Below are 22,422 nucleotides of genomic sequence, written 5' to 3' on the forward strand. Positions count from 1 at the left end.
ATGCCACCTGCACGGGGACCTGCCCTTCCTTCCCTCTGCCGCTGTCCCTGCTCTGAATTAAACCTCTCCTTTGCAAACCTGCAGGGTTTTTGCAAGGTTCTGGCGCTCCTCCCGGTGCTCAGGACCCTCAGTGACATCCTGCCCGGAGGCTCTGGAAAGTCTGACGACGGATCCCGCAGGCAGTGGCTGGTGGTGATCTCACTTGGAGGGGGAGGAAACGGGACAGACAAACTCTTTCCAACAAACCTGTTGAGTTACTTTAAAATTCCAGGCTGGCAGCAAAAGTGCTGGATGGCGGTGCGGGTTAGGAAAATGCTGAGCCTGGACAGAATCAGGCCTGACCTTTCCCTGCCACAGATCTGCCATCCCAGAGCAGAGTGAGAAATGGGAAGACTATTTGGGTCCATCTGGTTTGTGTGCTGAGCCCTGAAACACGACGCCCGTACGGCCGAGCGAGCTGCTGGGGCAGCAGTGAGCCAAAGGGCTTGGCTGAGCTTCCCAGCCCTTGTCCCATCCAGGGAGCTGCTGGTTTTGAGGATGTCTGACACCCCAAAAAGGCGAGGGGATGGATTCTGGACACCAGATTCATGCTGAGCATCCCCAGCCGGTGCCGTCCCTCCTCATCCTGGGAGCTACTTGGGGAAAACCAGGCTCTGAGCAGAGCAGCAGCATCTGATAACACCATCCCATGGGGACAGTGACACACCTGCCTTGGCGCCGCGTGGCAGCTGAGATAACAGCTGGGCAGGAGGAAAATAGAAAGAAGGGCGGAAACAGGGTTTAAAAATGGGTCTAATGCCTGTAAAAGGATGAGTCTAATCCTGTGGGAGCATCTCCCCTGGGTGGGGAGGTCCAGGAGTGGGAGCGGCCACAGTAACCCTAGATATGTGCCTGTGCTTGTGTCACCATGGCTGAAGGGACAGTCATGGGCAGAGAGGAACGGCTGCGAAACAGGGCTGTGAAGCGAGGCGACGGCAGAGAGCATTGTAGGAAGCAACCAGCCTGAAATAAAGTGCTTAATTTTTAAACCAGGGGCTGAAAAGAGATGGATGGCCCCAAGCCACGTAATGAATGCTTGTCCATCCCCACCCCAACTGAGATGTCCCTGTCCCAGGCAGCACCCCAGGAGCTGGCCCTCATCACCCCCCCTTTGCAGAGTCCTGGCAAGCCCCACGGCCAGGATGAGGGGCGGGAAGCCCACCCCTCTTGTGCCCCACTTGGGGTTTGGTTGAACTCGGAGATCACAGGAACCCTCCCACCGTCTTCCCACCCCCCTCCTGAGAAAAGCCACAGATTCCTCCTTATTTTTAAGGCCAGAGAGATCATCTCAGGCTAAAAAAGTCCCAGCGGCTGGGCCGGGAGCCTGGAACGTCTAATCCAGCGGAGGCCCTGGGAAGAGCCAGGCATTCCCACCACCATGCCAGGCAGCAGCAGCCCTGGCCCCAGCAGCACAGCAGCACTTTTTGGGAAGGGGGGGTGGCCAAAGGGGGTTTCTCTTACCCACTTTCCTTGGCTTGCTGGCAGGGTTGATGAGGACCTGTTGGATCTTCACCACTTTCCACTCCTGGCTAGGGTCGGCCGTGGGGCTGGCTGCTGTGGGGGGCAGCTCTGAGGCAGAGCTGGAGCATTCTGGGGGGCCTGTGGGCTCAGCCACCAAGGCCAGGTTGCTGCCATCCAACGTGGGACCCGGTATGTCCCCACCGAGCCCCCCAGGCCCCCACCGGCAGCTCCTGCTTGCCTTCCCTCCCAGTGGCCCTGAACATCCCTCTTGCTTGACCGGCTCAAAGGCAGGGGCATCCCGGAACTGATGGCACCTCTGCTCCCCTCTGCTCCCCCTCTCCTGCCAGCAGACAGTGTCCCCCTCGGGGTCCCCTTTGGCCGCCCCACAGACACGGGATTTTTGCACAGCCTCGCTGGGTGTGGGGCAGCCAGGCTGGGTTTGCAGACAGGGCTGCCGTAGCCTTGCCTTCAGCATCTTTGCAGCTCTCCTTCACCGGCACTCCATGGACTTTCAGACCAGCTCCGCATGGCCAGGGGGCTGGCTCCTCCCTGGCAGTGTCCCTCAGAGCATGGGCAGTGTCCAAGAGGGAAGATGGCCACGTGCTGGGCACGAGCCCAGCTTTACTCCTCTTGCAGGCAGTAGGACCAGGCACGATGCCACAGGAGCAGGCAGCTTTCAGAGACCCAGCTGTAGGGTTCTGCCCAGAGAAGACACATCAGCAAGGAGGATTTTGTAGGAATTTCTCTTTTCTAGGCAGGCACACAGAGGAGCAGTGTCCAAGGACCTGTGCAAAGGAAGGAGGGGGAGCATTGAGGATGCTTGTTCATGCACTGATTTCCTCTGGCCACAGCTAGCAAAGCAGCTCCCAGTGTCCCCAGTCTGGGCTCCAGCCATAGCACTGCTCCCCGTGAAGAGGGACCCCTGAGATGCAAACACTCCCTAACAGATCATTTGGAAATGCCCCCTACCCCAGCCCCCTTGCCCATCCATCCTCCCCAGAGCCCGATGCCCAACTCCCTTTGCTTTTGCAGCCCAGGGGTGGCTGTGGACACCCTTGTTTGTGGCCAGTGCTGGGGGACAGTTGCTGCTCAGAAGGTGGGAGCATTTAAGGAAGAAACCCATTCCCTGCGTAAGAGTTTGCTCAGGGTTAGCAGGAGCCCTGGCTCCCACCTCCATCCCCTGGAAAGAGAAATTCCCAGCATCCAGCTAACAAAGCTGTGTTTAACCATTGAGTGACTCACACGGCACTGGGACAAGCGCAGACAGACCTGCTTCCCTTCTGCCGAGCATAAATCTTTCTGAATGACAAATGCACGCACCAACACAGCCGAGAGGCGAGGTATCAGCTGGGAGAGGGGGATGTCATCACTCCCAGGACAGGATACAGATTACAGCATACGGGGGAAATTCCTGCGCTGTGAGTCCTCCACAGCCACTCAGCGCAGCGTCACCCACCCCCGCTCGCTGCAAGGCTGGGTCCCAGTGAAGCACCCACTGAGCATCACTGCGGCCAGGAGACCCACAGCACATGGACCGTGGTGGATTTCCCAGCCTAACAGCTAGCCAAGGAGGAAAAGAGGCTTCTGTTCAACCCAACCCCCTCCCTGAGTTATTGCAAAGTTTTTCAGTGAGATAAGAAGATGCACCAGGTTCAACACCACAGGCTGAGCTCAGGCAGGAATACGACCTGCAGCTCCATCTGGGGCTCGCATAGCTTCTCCTCAAAACTTTTCCCATCCTTAGGAAAGTTATTTTGGAAATGAAGGCAGGTTTGAAAACAGCCAGTGAAAACTTTGCTGCTGAACAGGCACTCAGGCATTTCCCAAATGCAAGGCTGCATTTTTTTGAGAATGCCCAAAGGAAATCTTCTGCCCTTTCTGAAACCCTTCCTCCCGCCTTGCTCTAATGCAATTATTCAGTATGGATTTGCAAAGAGATCCTGGAGGGAAAATTTCAATGTCTCTCTCTAAAAAAGGAATCTCACCCTGCTCTTTACGTAATTCGGGGCCCCAATAGTTGCGGGAAGCCACCCACATCTTTCCTTAGAAACATGGCAAGTTTTAGGAGCTGGAGGGGGCTGGCTTATCTCAAATGAGGACAAAGAGAAAGTTGCTGAAAATAGCCCCAGCCCAGCCCGGTCAGCAGAGATCCTCTCAGAACGACTCTGCCGTTTCCCCACTCCCTTGCCCCATCCTTAGGGAGAAGGTTTCTCAGGCAGCACGACTCCTGTCCATCCTACACCGGAGCTGCCTCGGCAGTTCGCTGGATGAGCCCGTACCACTCTGAAAACCACCTCCCAAAGCCACCCCCTTCCATTTCCGGAGCGCTTTCTGCAGATGGGCATACCCCGGGGAGGGCGTCCACGGTCCTGGCGCTCCCCAGACAAACCCCTCTTTGGCGAGACCCGAGTGACGGCGTTCCCCGAGGACATGCTGCTGGGATGGGGCCACCCACGCCACCGAAATACCGAGTCACACGTCTTCTGCCTCGCTGGGGGCCAGTCTGAGCCCGGCACGGTGGCGGGGGTGCGGTGGCAGAGCTGCTGGCAGGGTAGCCACCTCCCTGGGGGACACAGCTCTTGGGCTCTGCAAGCAGCAGAGGAAGGGAGTATTTATGGGTAACATGCAGCTTTACAAAAGCTGCGGGGCTGATCCTGTCTGCTCCAAGACCGGCTGGGTAGGATGGGTATAAATGCCCCGGATGCATCATTGCACCAGCAAAGAGGAGCAGCATTACCAGCCACGTCCACAAAATCAGGCTGAGATAACAGCCCACCTGTGCAGACCCCTGCCTGCAAGATGAGGCTGTAAAGGAGTGTGAGGTTCATTCTGGGGACCACTTCAGGGGTGCAGCACCAAACCAGCAGGTAAGGGATGCTTGAGTCAGGCACCAGTGCCCAGCTCAAAGCCCCAACAATCAGCTGCCTACTGTCCCCCACCCAGGGAAGCACCTCATGCTCCCCAGCAGCAGTGAGTCCCTACGAGAAGCTGCAAAATGGTGCCAGGGGAGGGAATAATAATAAAAAACTATTCAATTCACAAAGTGCTGAAATCTGGCAGCCGGGAGACCTTTTGCTCAGCTTCTTTCCCTGCCCACCACTTGCTGGCGGGTGATGCACAGCCCCGCCACCTGCCTTTCTCACACCCTGCCACCCCCCTGCCATTGAAAAAAGGAAAACTAAAGTTAACTTAGTTAACTCCCACACAAATATTTTTGGCAGGCGTTGCTGGCATTCAGGCTGATGAGCCCAGGGGAGACAGGGTCTGCAGAAAGTCTTCATCTCCATCTGCTCCCGACACCTGCCTGGGGGACCTGGGGGACCACAGTGCCTGGGCTGGTCCTGTCCCAGCCACAGCACAGAGGCAGAAGGTGGCACAGCTGTAAAAAGATGGGGTGCACCTCCAGGACAGCCCTGGGGACCGTGGGTGGCCCAACCACAGGGATGCCATAGAGTTGGGGCTGGATCTGCACCCAAGCCTGGGCTCTGTCCCTGGTTTCCTGTGTTGTCCCCAGCCATGTCGCTGCCCAGCGCTTGGTTTTCATCATCGTTAAACAAGCTGGGACGGGGTGGGAAGGGGTGCGAAAGCTGTCCTCAGAGCAGTGGGGGCTCTCAGGTTTCCTCGAGGTCAAGCAGCAGGTCGCTGTCACTCAGGCAGGACCCTGATGTCCAGACTTCCAGTCCCCAGCTCCAGTCACAAGATCAGCTCTGTCCCTTTCCAAAATAGCCCAGCCACGACGTATACATCTCGGGATCTTCACACCTTTCCTGTGCCAGCAGCTGAATGTCCCCCTGGGGGAGCTGGGCACCTTCCCCCCCCGTGGCACCTTCGCCTTGTGGCACTGCACAGGGCGAGAACCCTGGGCCAGTTGCATCCCCTGGGCCAGCTGCATCCCCTGGGTCAGCTGCATCCCCAAGGGGCAACCACATGTCCCTGGGGGGCCCCGTGTTTCTTTAAGGGAGCGCTGCCTTTGCAGATGATACGGGAGATGTCTTTGAGGTTTAGCTGTCATCTAGCAGCATTTGGAGCCACGCCTGGGCCACCCTGTGCCCAGACACTCTCCCATCTGCTGCAATCCAATATCCCCCCCCAGGCCCCTGGGTACCTGGCCAGGACGTGCTGCTGAGCTGTGTACCAGGGAGAGGCATGGCTGAACTGCCCCCCCTGCACAAAGACCCCATCACTAAACCCCAAAGGGCTGGGGACATCTCGGTGTCACTCCATGCCACCCCAACATCCTTCCATGGGAAAGCAGGACCGCTTCCAGCAGGGAGGGATGCGGCTGGGCTGTGCAGGATGGATGGAGGGAAGCCTACTCCTTGGGGGGCCGAGGGCTCTCTGTGGGGGTCTAAGGCCCAGAAAAGTGGCACAAGTAAACTGTGATGTGATGTGATTGCTTCCCTTGGCATGACAGGTCCCCAGCCTCCCCAGGCCAGGACAGACTCCGTACCTAGAGCAAGCCCTGGGATTGCGGGCAAGGATGGCCGCATCCTGGCTCCTGCAGGCGAGGCAGGGGCTGGCAGGCATAGCAGCCAGCAGCATGCTGTGGAAAACAAAAGCCTTTTGCAGTGCTGATTTACTACCTTGATGGAAACCAGGATGGAAAAAACAACATTCCTGAGTGCCTGTCCCCATGCAGCCCCCGCAGTCCCTGACACCCCAGCCTGCCTGTGGAGACATGGGCTGCCAGTCTCGGCACGCAGGTGCCCACACTGAGCTGCGCCCTCATCCCTTGCCCACAGCTGGTGGGGAGAAGCAGCAGTAGAAATGCTCCAGGACAGCACGGGGGCTGCGGGACACCAGAGGAATTGTCCTGATTAAGCAGTGAGGAGAGCAAGGAAGAGGAGGATAGTGGCATCCTGGACAGCTGGACCATGTCCTTTCCTCCTCCACCCCACGCTGGAAGCAAGGACTGGACGAGACTGTAGGGGCTGCTCTGCACCCCCTTGTGCTGCTCTGCATCCCTTTGCACCGCTGCCTGATTCCTCACGTAGGTCCTGGTTTTGGCCCTCCACATCCAGGGAGGACAGGAGTCGCCCTGGGTAGCTCACCTCTCTGCTCCCCAGCACTGCGGCAGCTGACAGCGGGCTGGGGAGGAGGACAGGAGGCTGGGGAGGGGGATGCCTGGCCCTTTGCGGGCAGCATGGTGTCAGCTGGGCTGGGCTTGGGTGAAATGTGTTTTGCATCCCAGGACAAACATCCCATACCAAGCCCGGGCGGGTGTTTGCAGCCGCTCCACCGCCCCAGCTCCCAGGAATGCTTTTGGTCAGGTTACAGCACCCAGCAAACCTGCTCCCTTCCTCCCCTGCTCAGACCACCTCCTGGCCCCAGGCTGCGGGAGGCGGGGGTCCAGCAAACTCCAGTGCTCCACTGAGACTTACATCCATTGAACATCACCTGTGCACTCCAGCTAAGCAACACTGACCCTGCTCAGCCCTCCTGGCTGGATTCAGAAGTCACCTGACCCCCTCCCCTCATCCCTAAGGGGGGCATCTGACCTGGGGGGTGCCATCCAGACCACCTCAGGAGCCGCCTGTGCCCCGGCTGCACAGCACAGCCCTGCGTGGGGCAGGTCCCAGCCTGTCCTGCCCTTTGCTTCTCTCGGACACTGACTTCAGCTTCAGCTGCTGCGTTCCTGGGGGTGAGGACAGCCCCAGCACGGCTGTCACAGCTGCCCCGAGCTCTTCTCAGTGCAGTTTCGGGGAGCAAAGCAGCAAGATTGCCACGTGCTGCAGACCCCAGGCCCCACCAGCTGCAGCCCAGTGCAAACCCAAGGTGCCACTGAGACGGGTGGCTGTCCCCAGTGACCCCTGGCCAGCTGCTGCTTAGGGACACAGGGCCATCAGCTGTGGGAAGCCAGGGATGAAATTGAAGCTCTGCCTTGTCAAAGATGAAATAAGATGTAAAAAGCAGGGACGTCTGAGAGAGAGGACAGCTTTAAAGACTAAGCTCAGGGCTGGTGGCAGCCGAGGCAGGGAAGCCTGTCCCCGCTGCTATAAACCTGCTCAGGGCTGAGTGGTGAACCTGGGGCTCCTTCCAGCCCCTGGGACACACAAAGCGGAGGCAGCCATCCGGGAGGAGGCAGGGCAAGGAGACTCACACTGGTTTGGGTCCAGCAGCCTGGCTGGCAGCCTGGCATGGCTCTCCCATGGCTGGTACCACAGCGGATGCAAAGCAGAGCCCGGCCATGCCAGAGTGAGCCGGCTCGGCAAGCTGGGTACCGGCAGTTCCCGGGCTCCCAGGCTCCCCACATCCCTGCCTGCCCCGGGCAGCTCGTCTTCATTACCCATCACACGGGATCAGCTCTGCCTGTGCAGCCACCGGCTCGCCGGCACAGCAGGTCCCACACCCAGATTTCTCCATGGAGCTCCAGCAGCAGATGCTGGAGGGAGGGCTGGCACGACTGCGCCTTCATGCCTTTCCCAAGTGATACCACTGAACGTTTTCTGGGGAGTGATGACGAATGCTCACTAATTAAATTAAATCCCGGTACTGCAGGTGAGCACAGTGGGGATGGGGTCCCCCCCAGCTGTCAGGGTGCTTGTCTGTTGTGCCAAAAGCCTGCCTGGGTGGGGAGGGCAGGCCAGCCTCCTGCAGCGGGGTTGGGACTTATCCCACAGCGGGGTTAGGACTTGTCCTGCAGCGGGGTTAGGGCTCATCCTGCAGCCGTTAGCCCCAGGGAGCTCAGCCTTACCAGATTTAAAATAGGACCCATTAACTAAACCCACAGGGGCTGAAAAAGCCAGTTTAATCAACCCCTGTGCATTCAGGGCTGCCCAAGCTGGGACAACCGGCAGACAGAGCATCGCAGCCTCCCAGGGCCCAGGGGCTGCGGAGCTTCCTGGACCATCCTGGGGGCCAGCGCAGCATGAGCCACTGCCTGATTTCACAGCCGTGATTGCCACTGTTGCAGCCCCACCATCTCCCCCTGAGCAGACAAACAAGGGACCACGACCCAGGGCTGCGGGGATCACAGCGTGCGACCTGCCCACGCATAGATGCAAGGTCAGCGGCAGAGCTGCAGGCTCAGCCAAGGTTTACCGAGCACCAGCAGCTCTGTTCTCCCAGCAGTGACCTCCCCCTCCAGGCATCCCTGAAACCCTAAAGCCTTGAGGAGGCAGATGGGGAACAGGACCATGCTGGTAAGAGAGGGGGAGCAGGTCCCCTTCAGCTCCTACAGCTGCAGCCCTGACCGGTCCCTTGGTCCCCAGCTCTAATCCCAGAGAGGCAGGATGGGACCTGAGAGTAGAGATAGCTGCACACAGCCTGGGGACTGCCAGGGCTCAGATAAAGGACATTTTAGCAGCACAGTGAGAAGACAGTGACTGAGCACAGCCGAGTGCAGGGTCTGGCCCCTCTCAGCCCCACAGGCAGCACTCGGGTCAGTCCATGGGAAACAAAGAGCATCCCAGGGAGGGAGGTGTTTTCTTTCCAGCCCAGGAAAGCAGCCAAACCCCAGCACATGCCCGTTCCCAGGCCTTGGCCCCAGCAGCACAGCAGGCTGGTGGCCTTGGGACACGAGGTTTGCTCCCATCTGGCTCGCCCAAGGCTGCAAGCCCAGCCAGCACAGGCAGGGTAGGGACAGGCGAGGCAGGAGAGCAGGGGCTGGGCTCTGGGGGTCCCCGAGGCCAGGGCACAGCCACCAACCATCGCTACTCAGAGGGGTCCCCATGCATTTTGTAATGCAGGGGGAAATGGGCAGGAGGTGGAAGAGGAAGGGTGCAACTGGGGAAGCATTTTAGGATGGGGCTGTGCATGCATGGCGACAGCAGCAGCGTATATGTGTGTGCGCAGCATGCTCAGCAGTCTGGCTCTCGTTCTGGCAAAAGTGCTTGTGCAGTAGGAATAAACACGCTGAGGACACATCCAAGCCAGTGCAAACAGCCCCCTGACCGAGCTGCTCTCTCCCAACCCTCTGTTTTCTTTCTCTGCTTTTCCTCTCTTCTCTTAACCCCTTCAGGAGCCCAGGGGACCAGTGCCAGCAGCCCTGGGAGCTGCTAGAGCCAAACCCTGCAGACCCCCAGGGGACCAGCCAGGATGAAGGGCTGTCCCTGTGAGGAGACACCGATGGGGTGCCGGGGTCCCCCCAGGGCACAGGGCTGCCTCCCTGGGCTGGCTCTGATGCCACCAAGCCCCCCGCCCGGTGCTGCTCTCCTCCTCCTTTCCCCGTCTCGTCTCTTCTCTCCAGCACAGTTCCACAGCAGCTCATCCTATTCCCGGTGGTTCCAGGGGGTCCTAGGGAAAAGGTCTGCTCCCGCCCTCCAAATCCCCAGCCCTCCCGGCCGAGGGCAGGCTGGAGGCTGGCAAGGAGGCACCCCATCCCGCACGGGATCGAGGAGCCAAGAGAGCCCCCATCCTGGGGAAAACATGCCAGGGGTCTTGGGGAAGCCCACCTCCACCCTCTGCTCTGCTGGGAGGCCCCTCTGTCCTGGAGTCTGCCGATGCTCGTGCCAGAGCATGTCCTGCAATGTCGCTCTGCCCCCGCAGGCACTTAGTGCCATCCCCGGCCAGCATCCTGCTGGGACGGCCACGGAGCCCAGGGCAACCCCGCTAAGCCCGGGGATGCTCGTACTCGCCATGCTCACCTCTTTCCCCTTCCTTTTTCTCCCGTGGGGAAGCAAAGCTTTCTGCTCTCCATGTGCTCCAGCTGGGCCGGGGGGGGGGGGGGGGGGGGGTATCAAGCCCACACTCCCCCCGCCGTGCCCAGAGCCCGGGGTCCTGGCTGGGAGCTGGGGGCCAGCAGCGCCCAGGTCTCCTCGCCTGCTCTCCTCCAGCCGCGCTGCGCAGGGCAGGGTGTACAGGGGGAGAGGGGCGGGAGGAGGGGAGTGGGGAAATGAAACTTTAATAGCACAGAGCCCCTTTTGTTTCCCAGCATATGGGATATTTCATACATGCTGAAGGCATTAACCACCTATATTCTTCAAGCGCTCGCGGCGGCTGGGAGCACAGCCCCACGCTCGGCTCTGGGGCACAGTGCCTGTCCTGGGGGGCTGCAGGCGGCAGCAAGTGTCCCCTCTGCCCCGGCACCCCTCCCTGCAGGGGTCAGGGGGGGAACCCTTAATTACAGGCTGGAAAACTTCTTGGCTTCACTGGGATCACCCCCCTGCATGATTTTGTCCCTCCAAAAGAGCAGCCAACCCCCCAGACTCAAGGCCAGGAAAGGGGGTCCCTGTTTTCAGAACATGTGGCATGTCCCTGTTCCGAGGTGGGGGGAACTGGCCCCACCGTGCCTGGGGGTCTGAGACCCCAAACAGCTGTCCTGTCCCGGGGACACGGCAGAGCCCCATGGTCCCCACAGATCTGTGACTAACAGTGGCAGAGAGGGGCTGAGGAGGGTTGGCAATGTGGTCCCTCCCTGCCTGCACCCTGAGGACACAAGACTATCCCTGGGAGCAGCAAGCAGGCAAGGTGCCATCAGGGAAGGGATGGAAAATATCCATGTTGCGTACCCTCATGCTGTTCACCCATTTTCCCACTCCATCTCCCTTCGTGGCACCCGGGTTCAAACCATGGTGCCTGTCCAAAAGGGTGACACAGCTTTTGCAAGCAGGTAAGGGACACCTCCAGGTCCCTAGAACAGAGGATGGCTGGCACTGCTCACCACTGGCCACCTCAACGTGGGATGGGGACATCTGGTGTAGCTAGCATTGCATCCCTCCCTTATTCCCATAGAAGAGACATTGGCTTCAACCTTCTGGGCAGGAGAGGACATCAACTGGTGTCAAATCTCCAAGCAGGGGCTGAGACAGAGGGGACCACTGATGTGCTCTGTTTTGGCCAGATTGGGTGGCTCCTTCAGCACTGGGGCCCTTCGGTAGAGCCCACCACCTGCCCTGGCACCCCCTGGGGCTCCTGAAGCAGGTTCCCCTTCTCCAGCCCTCGGGTTTTTGGCCAGCCGGGGTGGCAAAGGCATCAGTCCAGCTCGGCCAGGGTGAAGGACATGTTGTCCATCCCACGGGACCACAGTTCAGCCTGTCCCAGAGCCCCCAGCTCTGCACTGTGCAGGGTTGCCCGGTAAATCAGTACTTTGTCCGGTGTTTATCCAGTCACACTCTAATTTGAAATAAAAAACGCAGCCAGTAAAAGGCCTTTATAGCTCTTCAGAGCTCATAAACCTGCAGCGCCGGCGGATGGGGGCCAGCTGATTGGGGGCCGCTAGGAAAATTTATTGCAGATTTTGGTAAGTTAAACATTACAGGTCTGTGAGCCCCGGGACTGGTTTGCTGAGCAGCTCCCAGAAGCAGGGATGGAACAAGGGATGCTTTATTGGGGGAGGGAAGGGGAGGGCTTGCAGGTCTTGCCCAGACCCACAGTTAACACCAACCCAATTTTAGACTGGCTCATTTTTAAAGGCGAGGCAGGCTTTGCACAGCCTGGATCCATCTTCGTGCCAGGGCTTCTGGACACGAGGCTGCATCACCCCAGGAGCAGGCAGTCCTTGCAAGCATCCCCAGGGCAATGGTGAGCAGGACTATGCTGGCACCTCTTCATGCCACAGCCCCCCCTCGGTGGGCAACCTCGCATCGAGCACTGCCACAGGGCAGGAAAAGCCGGGACGGGATGGCTGCGTTTGTCGTGGGAGTCAAGAGAATTTGGAGAGAATGAGAGGAAGCGGTCGGGGTGGGGAGCATGCGAGGGAAGGCGGGTAGCAGGAGGGAAGGCATTTTTTCCTTGCCAATGTCTTGGCTGCTTCGGTGTGAACTGCTATAAATTTGCTCCTTATCTCTCAGGCCATTTAATGTTTTCATGAAAAGAAAATAGTCTGCAGGAAAAAAAACCTGCTGATAAAATATCCCTTTGGCGTTAGGAGGAATGTTAAATGTCTCTAATCAGTGGGGTCTGGGGCTCAGGGCACTCCTGGAGCTGGCGGGGAGCTGGGAAGTGGTGGAGACGGGGCAATGCCTGGAGCAGGCTGGCCCAGTGCCCTCCCGGGGGGAGGGGGGTGTTGGCATCTGCACCCCTGGGTGCCGCTTGCACCGTGAGAGGGGACTGGGAGAGCTGCGTGGGGGATGTGGTGGCCAGTGTGGGGTAGCAGCAGCTACAGCTGGGATGCCTCCAGCCACGCTGCCCCACAGGCTCCAACACCTCACCAAGGACAAATCAAACCAAATACTGCCAGAAAGAATAAAAAGTGGGAATCCAGGGGGTAAATTCTGTGGGAATAGGAATATGGATCCAAATACTTCTTGGCGGCTGTGCCGGCACAGGCAGGGCAGGCAGGAGCACAGGCTGTGCCAGGGACCCACACATGGCTTAGCACCTCTGACACCCACAGCCCTTGCCTGTGCCCGTACCCGCGGAGGGGCCGGGGTGGAGCCCTGAAAGCCCTGCATGGATGGAAGCATCCTTCCCCGGGAGAGCTGGCCCATGGACAAGCTGCTCTTCTGATTTATGGCTGCAAAAGCGAACCCTGCAGGAGCTTCCCACCACACAACCATGCTGTCATACCAGGTCAAGCATGATGGCATGAATAAACTGGAGCATCCCCCCCCACGCCTGTGCCAGCTGCCCCTTGCTCCTGCTGAGGACAGGGATGCAGGGCTGGGGGCACCCACGTGCAGCCCCCTGGCATGAGCATCCCTCGCTGCAGGATCAGGTACTGTTTGGTTGCACTCCTGTAACATTTGGGCACTGCGCTACATCCATGAGGTTTCTTCCTTCCTCCAAAGGCTGGGTAATGTGACTGTTGTCATCCCGCATGCCGGGACATCCCTGGCCAGGAGCATCCCCGCAGCGTGGCTTCTCAAAGACCATCCCCTCCTGGCAGCCTGGGGGTGGCAAAGCCACAGCACAAGCACAGGGACATGTGAGCCTCTGAGGCACAGCTTCACACCCAGGCTGAAAAACAAACAAGCAAGCAAAAAATGTGACAGCAAAGGAGATTTTTCGTGGTGGAAAGGAACAGTTAGTGCTGATTTTTTCCCTTTTCTTTTTTTCTTCCCTTTGGTAACGTTTCGTTTTATATCCCAAGAGACCAGAAAAGCCATTTCAAATGAAAAAATCAAACCCTTCTGTTTCAACACACTCCCCAGCCCAACGTCCTCACGCACTAACACACCCACATACCAGCTTTCCTCCCAAACACAGCCCCGGTCCAGCCAAGCCCGTTTCCAGGCAATATTTCTCCTTGGCCAGCCCCATATCTGAGCACCCTGCCTCCCTTGCCAGCCCTGCTCCCGACCCCATCCCACCATCCACATCCCCTCTACACCGGCAAGCACATTTTCTTGCACATCCATCACATGGAAATAGGATGTGCGTTTTGGTGCCAAAACATGCACGGATGGCCACGCCAGCAACGCCTGTACGGCTGCACAGAGCTGCTTGTGTGTTGGTCGGTCACACAGCTGACTTTTGTGGGAAGGTTTTGGCTGTACCTGGCATTGTGGGGAGGAGACGGGAGCTGGCACTTGCCAGCAACACTGACCTGCCAAAATTGGTGTTGTGCCAGGTCTCTCACTCTTTGCTTTAACGTCTGCCTGTGTGCCTGCTCCCACCTTTCCATGGAGCATTTTTGTGCCTTTCAGAGCCAAAAAATAAAAATATTTTGCGAAGCTGGGGGTTGCTTGGCTTGTGGGGTACACTGGCGGCACCGCTGGCATCATGGTGGCATCATGGGATGAGGAGAGCAGCCACGCATCGGCCCCAGGGCACCCAGCGTCCTCCTGGCAATGGCTGTGGGCAGCCTGGGGCTAGGGGCATCAGGGTCCCGAGGTGTCTCCTCTGCAGAGCTCCCAGCAGCAGCTCCCCCGGGGGCTCTGGCACAGCCCCGCTGCCGCTGCCGCCGCTTTTCCTGCCCTCTGGAAGAACCCCCCGTCCGGCCGCTGTCTGCCTCTGACGCAGGCGGCTTCGTTTCCAGACAGGCCGTGCTCCCCCCCGAGCCCCAGCTGAAAGAAAGCCCCTTTGTTCGGCTCAGCAAACGGGGCCCATGCCACCGGCTGACCCCACCACCCTGCACCAACCTCCACCACCCGAAAACACAGCCCCGGCTGTCCCCCGGGGCAGGCTGTGCATGGGGATGGGGACGGGGGCAGCCCCCGAGTCAGGATCAGTGCCCCAGGATGCCGGCGTAGGTCGCAGAGGATGCACGGGTATGAGGCAGCTCTGTCCTGCTGGGAGGGATGGACAGATGGATGGAGGGATGTTCTACAACTAAATCTCTCATCTTGTGGTTGTCTGAGACAGGCAAACCATCACTGGGAAATGCCGGAGCTGCCGAGCTCCCCAGGGTGGGACGCGGGAGTGGGGACGGCGCTGAACAAGCAGCTGCTAATGAGAAGCAGGCGGAAAGCCCAGCATTGCCTCCCCCAGTCCTCTCTCACCTCTCAGGGTCAGTTTGTATTTTCTTAAGTCCTGATTGCCGAGAAATTGGAGGCTTGTGTGCCGGTGAGGTCTGGTTAGCTAACGGCTGGCCTGGGGCAGAGACCCCTGATGCCGCAGAGCTGGGTTATGTGCTCCAAAGCAAAGGGGGCCTGATGGGAGCTGGATTTAAGATTTGGAAAGGATTTGGGGTGGATTCTGGCACCTCGCACCCAGGTTGAGTGGGGCACAGGACCCATGGGATGCTGGCTGTCCTGATCCTGCTCCCGTGGGAGCATCATGGGTGCATCAGGTTGGGAATGGCAGCAGCCCATCTGACAGTGCTCAACTTGCACATTGGAGAAAACGAACCCCGAGCTGCCGAGCTGGGGAGGAAACGAAAGCAGAAAAATGTGATAAACAGCTGTAAAGCCCGGCCCTGGCTCTGTGCTGCTCCCGCCGACGCTGGTCGGCCCCTCAGACTGTTTATGGAAAGCCCAGTTTGCCGAGAAATCCATCTCCCATTTCCTGTTGATTGCTGGAAGCCAAGGTCCGCGCTCAGCCAAGGGCTGCCGCCGCCTGCGCACGTCTCCCAGTAACACAGAGGAAGGGCTGAGAGTGGGTCAGCTCACCTGAGCATCCCAGGGGATGGGGGGTAATGGTCGCAAGGGGCCGGGAGCCGTATCCCCCAAGGAGCAGATCAAAGCTTTTGGGTGAGACAGGGCATCCCCAGCCCTTCTCAGACCCCCAGGCAGTGGAGGGGCTGGGTGCTCCCCCCGAAGCTGCTTAGCACCAAGGGGGTGTGGGTGGGATGCTCGCACCCACCTGCAGAGATCTGGGGCTGGCTGGTAACATCTACCCGCTTCCAGCAACAACCCCTTCAGCCCTCGGTGCGTGCAGGTGTTCACCAAACACTCCTAAGTGCCCCAGCTGGGGACAAGCGATGGCTGGCCCCCTTCACTCCCTCCCTGCTTCTCCCTCCCTGTTCCACTGGTCACTGCCTAAGTCAATCCCTGCCGGGTGCGCAGGGAGCCGCTGCTCTGCAAAAGCTTGCTCAAGGCCAACATCATTGTTGCTGAAGCTGGGCGAGTGGAGCCAAGCGGGGCCAGCACTGTGGATGCCGCTGCTGTCGACTGAGTCATTAACCCGGAGGAGAGCCAGGTGCTGACCCGAAATCCAGCCAGTTTTTTTCTCTGAATCATGGCAGGGAGGAAGGGAAAAAGGCGGGGGGAAAGGGGAAGCAATGAGTGGGGTCAGGCTGCCCAAATCTCTCCTCCTTCCAGCTGCTCTGGAGGGAGATGGGGCCACAGCAGTGGCCAGGGTGATGAAGAGGAGCTGTGGAGAGCTGCGATGGGGACAGTCACACGAGGGTCTGCAAGGAGAGGGAAGGGACTAAGTGATGCCGGGGTGTGTGTGACCACACTCGCTGTGCTCATCCCAACTAATGCTCGGAGGAGGAGAAAGGAGGGAAAGCAACGGCAAGAGCTTCCCACACCCTCTGCTGGGTCCCCTCCCTGGGCTGTGGTCCCCATCAGGGCAGGGATGGGGATGCTCGCCTGGCACGTGCCTCGTCCAGCCCCAAGCGTGTAGCCAGGTCTAAGACATTCCCCCCCCAGGACTGTCTCATCCCCACAGTCCCCGGGATAGGCAGAGCCGGAGGCCGAGGGCAGGTCTGGCTCCTGCTGGCTGAGGAGGGATGGCTGCATCCCAAAAATCACCTCTGAGCAGTCAAATGGGTAAAACAAACCCACCCCACAGCCAGCCAGGGCCATCCCTCCTTGTCCTCTCTCCTTCGTCCACCCCAGCCTCTCCCCTGCCAGTTGCAATGCTGTCTTCCCCAACTCCTTCAGAGATAAGATAACGTGGGCCCCCAGAGTGGGGCTGTGTGGGCAGGAAGCCAAGCCCCACCCCCCACCCCCCACCCCCCTGCTGTCCCCCAAACCCCAGCAGCGCAATCACCATGGTGGGAAATCCTGTCTCTAGCCCTTCCATGTGGCTTCACAGAACCCCCCCAGCAACCCCAGCACCACAACCAGGGGAGTACACCCACCCCCAGACCCCCCCCCGCTCTCTACCCCTAGGCTGGTCCCCATGCATGGGGAGGGGTCCGTCAGCCCAGTCGAGGAGCAGGAGGGGACTGTCACCCATGTGGTCACCAGCTGCTTGGAAATCTTTCCCTGGCTCTGGGTCATAAGTACAGATTTTTATAATTATTAGCCTTGGTAATTTACCATAAAATATTTATGCTGGCTCATTCTGAGGCATTTGATTCGTGTTGGGTCTGTGTGGCTTTTGGGGGGGAGCACACGGGGAGGCACATGGCCGTGTGGGGCTGGATGCTCCACTCCCATCCTGTATAAATATCCATGTGGATGTGTGTGGCCCAGGGAAGAGACCCCGGTGGCAGCCTGGAGCAGGGGTCTGGCTCACCGTGCTGCTCCTCACCCCATCCCCACTGCAAGCCCCCCACAAAGGCCCCTGTGCACCCATGGACTGCACCGGCCTTTGCACTGCAGGGCTCCCTCCCAGTCCATCCTGGCTGATGGGACCCCAGGAACAACCTGCTCACCTGCACGGGGGTACGCAGCTGGGACCCCCCCGGACATCTGCTGCAAGAGCCAGCAGGTCTCATCTCCGTGCCGATAGCACTGCACACTCCGGCACACCAGCCAGTGCCGGCGGCTGTGAATCCGTGTCGAGGAGGAGCCCAGAAATCGCTCTCCCAGCGCTGCTGAAATAAGGGGGCAGCTGCTGTCCCCGCCGCCCTCAGTAAGCAGGCTGCAGGCAAGGGTGGTCCCACTCTCACCCTCCTTTTTTTCTGGGGCTGAGGAGGAGATGGAGGGGTTTGGGAGCTGCGAGCAGCTGTGAGCTGGGTGCCCAGGGCCTCTCCCCAGCACAACACGTGGAGCAGACCAGGGAGACAGCCTGGCTCTCACAGCTGCCGGCATCATCATCCTCCTGCCTGGCTCCCTGTTCCCCCCGTGAGCCCATGCAGGCAGGATGGGCCGTCAGAGCATCTCCCCAGAGGCCCTGGGGATGGTGTGTTGCAGGGGAGCATGCGCGTGTGTGGCAGTGGCATTGCACGTGGACAGGGACCAGCCTGTCCCCTCTCTGCTGCAGGGTCTGGCTGTGGCACTGCCGCCTGGCTGCACAGCACCTGTGTGGTCACCAGCCCTAGGGGACTCAAGGTAGGGGAGGATGGAGCGATGCCCTGCGTGGAAGGGTCGGTGTGGGGAAAGCGCCCCGGCAAACCCAGGCAAGGGTGGGTGGGTGGGGGTGGCAGGGAAGGACGAGGAGCTGGAGGGTCCCAGGGTGGCTGCGGTGAGCCCAGTACACCTGGGTGGTCAGCAGGGCTGGGCTGCTTGTGCTGGCTGCAGAGGAAGGGCTGGGAAGATGGGGGCTGTGGTGGGCCCTCTGCCGTCTCCATGCAAAGGGGGAAGACACCCCTGAGCACCCTTCCCCAGCTGCCTGGATGCTGGGACCCACATCACGGCTCTCCAAGCCCCAGTGGCTCCAGCAGCATTGCCCCCGCAGTGCGTGGGTAGGGACCAGTGGTGAAATTCAAGCAAGCTGTGAAACACTGAGAAACCCTTTAACATTTCCCTCCTCTGCACCTGAAGCTGGAAAGCCCCTCTAGCAGCCCTGGCTCCCCGGTTTCTCCTCTCTCACTCCCCAAGTGCCCTGCAAAGGGGCCATAGGCATGGTCCCGGGAAGGAACGAGGACAGGGGGATGCTGCAGCAGCTCTGGGCAGTGCTGAGGTCTTTGGAGAAGGCAGCATCCCTGTCTGGGGCCAACGGGCAGGGGAGAGGCAAGCAGCCCACGGCTTGCTTTGCACCAGCAAACAGTGCCGAGTCGTTGCAAGGCTTAAAAAGAGGAGGAAAACTATTAAAATGGTTGAAGCCTATATATTATGTGGGTTGAATTACACCTCCCCAGCAGTGCCAGTCCCTCGGCAGTGGGAATGTGCTGGTACCAGCATAATTTTTGTCACTCCCTGAGCCCAGAGAAGTTACATCTGCATTTACGTGGCTAGAAACTGGGTTTGCTGAATGAAAAGCTGCCAGGTCAGATAGAGCCACCCGCATCTTGTCACCCTTTGTATACCCTCAGCGCCTGGAACCTTGCTTGATGTCTGCTTTGGCTTTTCTCCAGGGCTCAGCATCACCTCGCAGCCCTTCCTCAGCCTAAAGCTGCCCTGAGCCTCCCAGCCTGGCCCCGCTCCGCCTGCCTCCCAGCTGTCCCCTGCATTATTAAACCAGAACCACCTTATCAGCCCCTATCTTTTTCCACTCATGTAACACCACCACCACCCCCCCCCCCCCGCCCCGGTTCTAGCTTTGCCAGCCAGCAGCTCTTGCATCAGGAGCCATCAGGACATCCCTTCATCACTGACTCCACCAGCTCTGGCTGCGAGAGCCACTGAGCACCAGGTCCCCAGAGAGTCCTGTTCCTTGGGGAGCTGGAGTTGACCCCCAGTTCACACACACACACCCCCCGCAGCCCCTTTGTGGGGGGACAACCTGCCGCTTCCCTGACCCGAGACCCCTGGGAAGCAGCTCCAGCTCCCCCCAGGCTTGGAGCTGCTCCGACACCTGGTTTTAATAATAAACGGCGCAGGAAGGGACAAAGGCGCCTTGCAGGAGGGCGGCGGGATCAGGATGGAGCTGGGGGGAGGCAGCAGGTGGGGAGAGAGGGGGGACGTGTTGCTGGGATGAGGGGAATGCTAAGGGGGGGCATCAGCCCAGGAGCTTTGTCGGGCTGGGGGGGTCCGGCTCCCAGCAGAGCTCCCCAGGGTCACAGCCCCAAGCTGCTCACCACCGTGTCTGTCTCAAAAACTCACAGAACTGGGTTAACTACAGCCACCGGAAAGCCAGGATTAATAGGAAGTGGTTACAAGACAATTTTCTTGGGTGGAAGAAACATCTTTTTATCATCTGTCCTTTGACATTTCAGATCTATTTTACATCTCCAGCGTTTTCTGATTTAGGCTGTGACATTTAAATAGGCGACTCATATTTACAGTCTTAGGCGTTGTAAATATCTTGTATATAAATGTCTTCTAATGCATAGAAGACATTCTATACATCTGTATCTTCAAAACAAGGTCTATAAATCTTTACAGGAAAAGGTGCAATTGCTACAAAAAGATTTCTATCAGCGTTGTAATCCAGGGGTAGATGAACATATAATAAAAACACATTGACATTTTTCAGGGACCAGAATTTAGCGTTATTTTATCGCAAATTGTAAATACGTCACTTCAAAATCACGGGAGACATTGGGAGAAATATTTTGCATGGCTCTTATTCAAGGACTTGGTGCCTTGCACAATTCCCTCCCTCCCTGCCTAGAGTCTTTGTCCCTGCTCTGGTCACAGGTCCCACGACAAGGATGCAGTGAGTGCCAGGGCTGGAGAGCCAAGGTCATGTCCCAGCAGCCGCAGGGGTCATGCAAAAGCACACAGCCCTCTGGCAGGGCCGGCTCGGCCACCGTCCTCTCCCAGCACACAGCACTGCTGGGTGACATTGCAGGGTCTCAGGAGGCTTTCGGCTGCCCCAAAGCTGACCTTCCAGGAGATCAGATCATCCATCATCCCAGCAGGAGCCTGACCACAGCCAGGGCCCCACCAGCAGCAACTCTGCCACCTCCCCATCCACCGAGTCCTGGTATGTCACACCCACACCCCACATCCATGACAATATCCCCTGGGAGGAGGTCCCCGGCCTGGAGGGAAGACTTGTGGAAGAAGGCAAAGGCATCACTGCTTTCGCAATCCTGCCGTGGTGTGAAATATTTGCATCATCTGGTTTTAACCTCCAGCCATCTGGTCTGGGGATGCCTTTCCCTGGGGAGTAAGGGGCTCCTCCGCGGTCAGCGATCTCTGTTATTTATAGGGTGCAAACCCACCCTTGCTTCTCCCCGTGAAAGCCGTTTCCAAGGCCCTTCCTGACTCCCTCGCTAGGTTTCCAGAGCCAAGGTCTTGGACGGATTAGTACTTGCCAGACTTGGCCCCTTTCACGTACCTCTTCTGGGGGAGCAGAAAGAGGAGGTGGTTAGCTTGGTGGGGAGGGTCACAGTGAGATTTCTCCAACGTAAAACCATAGTATAGACATTTTTTGATTGAAATAATTCTGACCCCATGCAAACAGCAGCCCAGGCTCCACGTCCCTCCTGCAGCTGCCTGCAGTGGGGATTGACCAGCACATCCCCAAGCAGCCAGGGAGGATGCAGGATGTGTTGGGGCACGGACATGGGATATATCAGGACGTGGACAAGGGATGTGTCAGGGCATGGCCGCAGGATGAATTGAGGTGCAGGGCTGGACCTGACCCTGCAGCGACACATCATGGGCAGGAAAGCCAGCCCTTGCCATGGCCACCACAGTCCCGCCGGCAGGCTGGGGCTGCAGGGGGCTTGGAGCAGCCTCAAGCTCAGCCCTGTGACCTTCAGGATGCCCAGGAAGCTGCTGCCTCCCACCTGCTACTCCATGCAGCCCCCAGGGGCAATAAACAATTGCTTGAGTTAATTGCTTGGGGCTGCTTTGGGCTCTCCAGCGCATCTGCAGGATGAGGCCACAGCAAGTGCAGCCCCAGCAGCCCCCAGCCACAGAAGGGGAGCTGCTCAGGGCCATGGAGGGTTCGAGCCCAGAGTGTGGATGCTGGCCAGGGGTCCCACTCCCCCTGAGGCCCTGCCAGCCACAGCCACCCGGCCCCTGTCCCATGCCCAGCCCGGTGCAGATTTCACCAAGGTTGCATGTTTTCGGCAGACACAGAAGCTAGAAAACAGGACCAGTGCCAAGGCAGGCCATGGGTGAGAGGGACAGACCTTCCTCCCCCACGGCTCTCCTGAGGCCATGGGAGGGCAGAGCACTCCTCATCCTCCAGGGCAACCAAGGACCATCACATGGGGCTGAGCTGTACTTCTGGCCCTGTTAATTAATAAGCAATTAACTCAAGGCTAAGCTGGGCAGCAGCTGGTCCCACCTGGGGCAGCCAGGGGCCCATAACCCAGGGCTGGATGGGGACGATGGGGGCCAGGGAACAGCCCCACCGCTCTCTCCTGGGCTCGGGGACACCAGGAAGGGAACCGTGCCTAAGGGGCTGGTAGGGTGCCTGGCTTGGCTTTGTTCCAGCGCAGCCAAAAATTCAAAGCCTCCTTGTCCAGGCAGGCAGCCCACAGCTCTCCCCTTGCAGCCCCCTCTCCTCCGTCCAGCAGCTCCTGCGGCACCGCACATCGTTTGTCACTCCGACAGGTTCAAACAAATCCGGCTGGGATTAATTAGGCTCCGTCTTCGTTTCCTCCAGCACTTCGCAGGGGCCAGGCTGCGGAAGGCGGCGGGGAGGCAGCAGACAGGCGGGCAGGCTCTGGCAAGCAGGGACCGGCTAATCGGGCGAGGGGGGGAAGGCGAGCAGGATCCCCCCTCTTCCCCCCCAAATCCCTGCGCCACCGCTAACGCAGCCGGCGCTGGATGCTGTCCCGGGAACACGAGGCTGCGGGCAGCTGTGCAGCGTGGCCAGAGCCAGGACTAGACAGCTGCTGCCACCTCGTGCACGAAGGGCTGCTCCCACCCCCCACCCCCCTTCCTCCCCAAAGCCCCCCAAAGATGGGCCCAAAAGCCCCCA

At 59.2% G+C, this 22,422-nt stretch overlaps 1 protein-coding gene across 1 annotated transcript in view; it reads right to left on the reverse strand.

Moving 5' to 3' along the window:
• SYNPO (synaptopodin) overlaps positions 1-22,400 on the reverse strand; it is a 35,579-nt gene extending 13,179 nt beyond the window's left edge. Inside the window, exon 1 of the mRNA XM_080399433.1 lies at positions 1,501-22,400. Coding sequence (XP_080255559.1) covers positions 1,501-1,975 — 475 coding nt within the window. The 5' untranslated portion in view covers positions 1,976-22,400. The remainder of the gene's footprint in view (positions 1-1,500) is intronic.
• Positions 22,401-22,422: the final 22 nt, after the last annotated feature.

This window comes from Falco punctatus (genome assembly GCF_963210335.1).
Source record: "Falco punctatus genome assembly, chromosome: 8".
Taxonomy (NCBI): Eukaryota; Metazoa; Chordata; class Aves; order Falconiformes; family Falconidae; genus Falco; species Falco punctatus.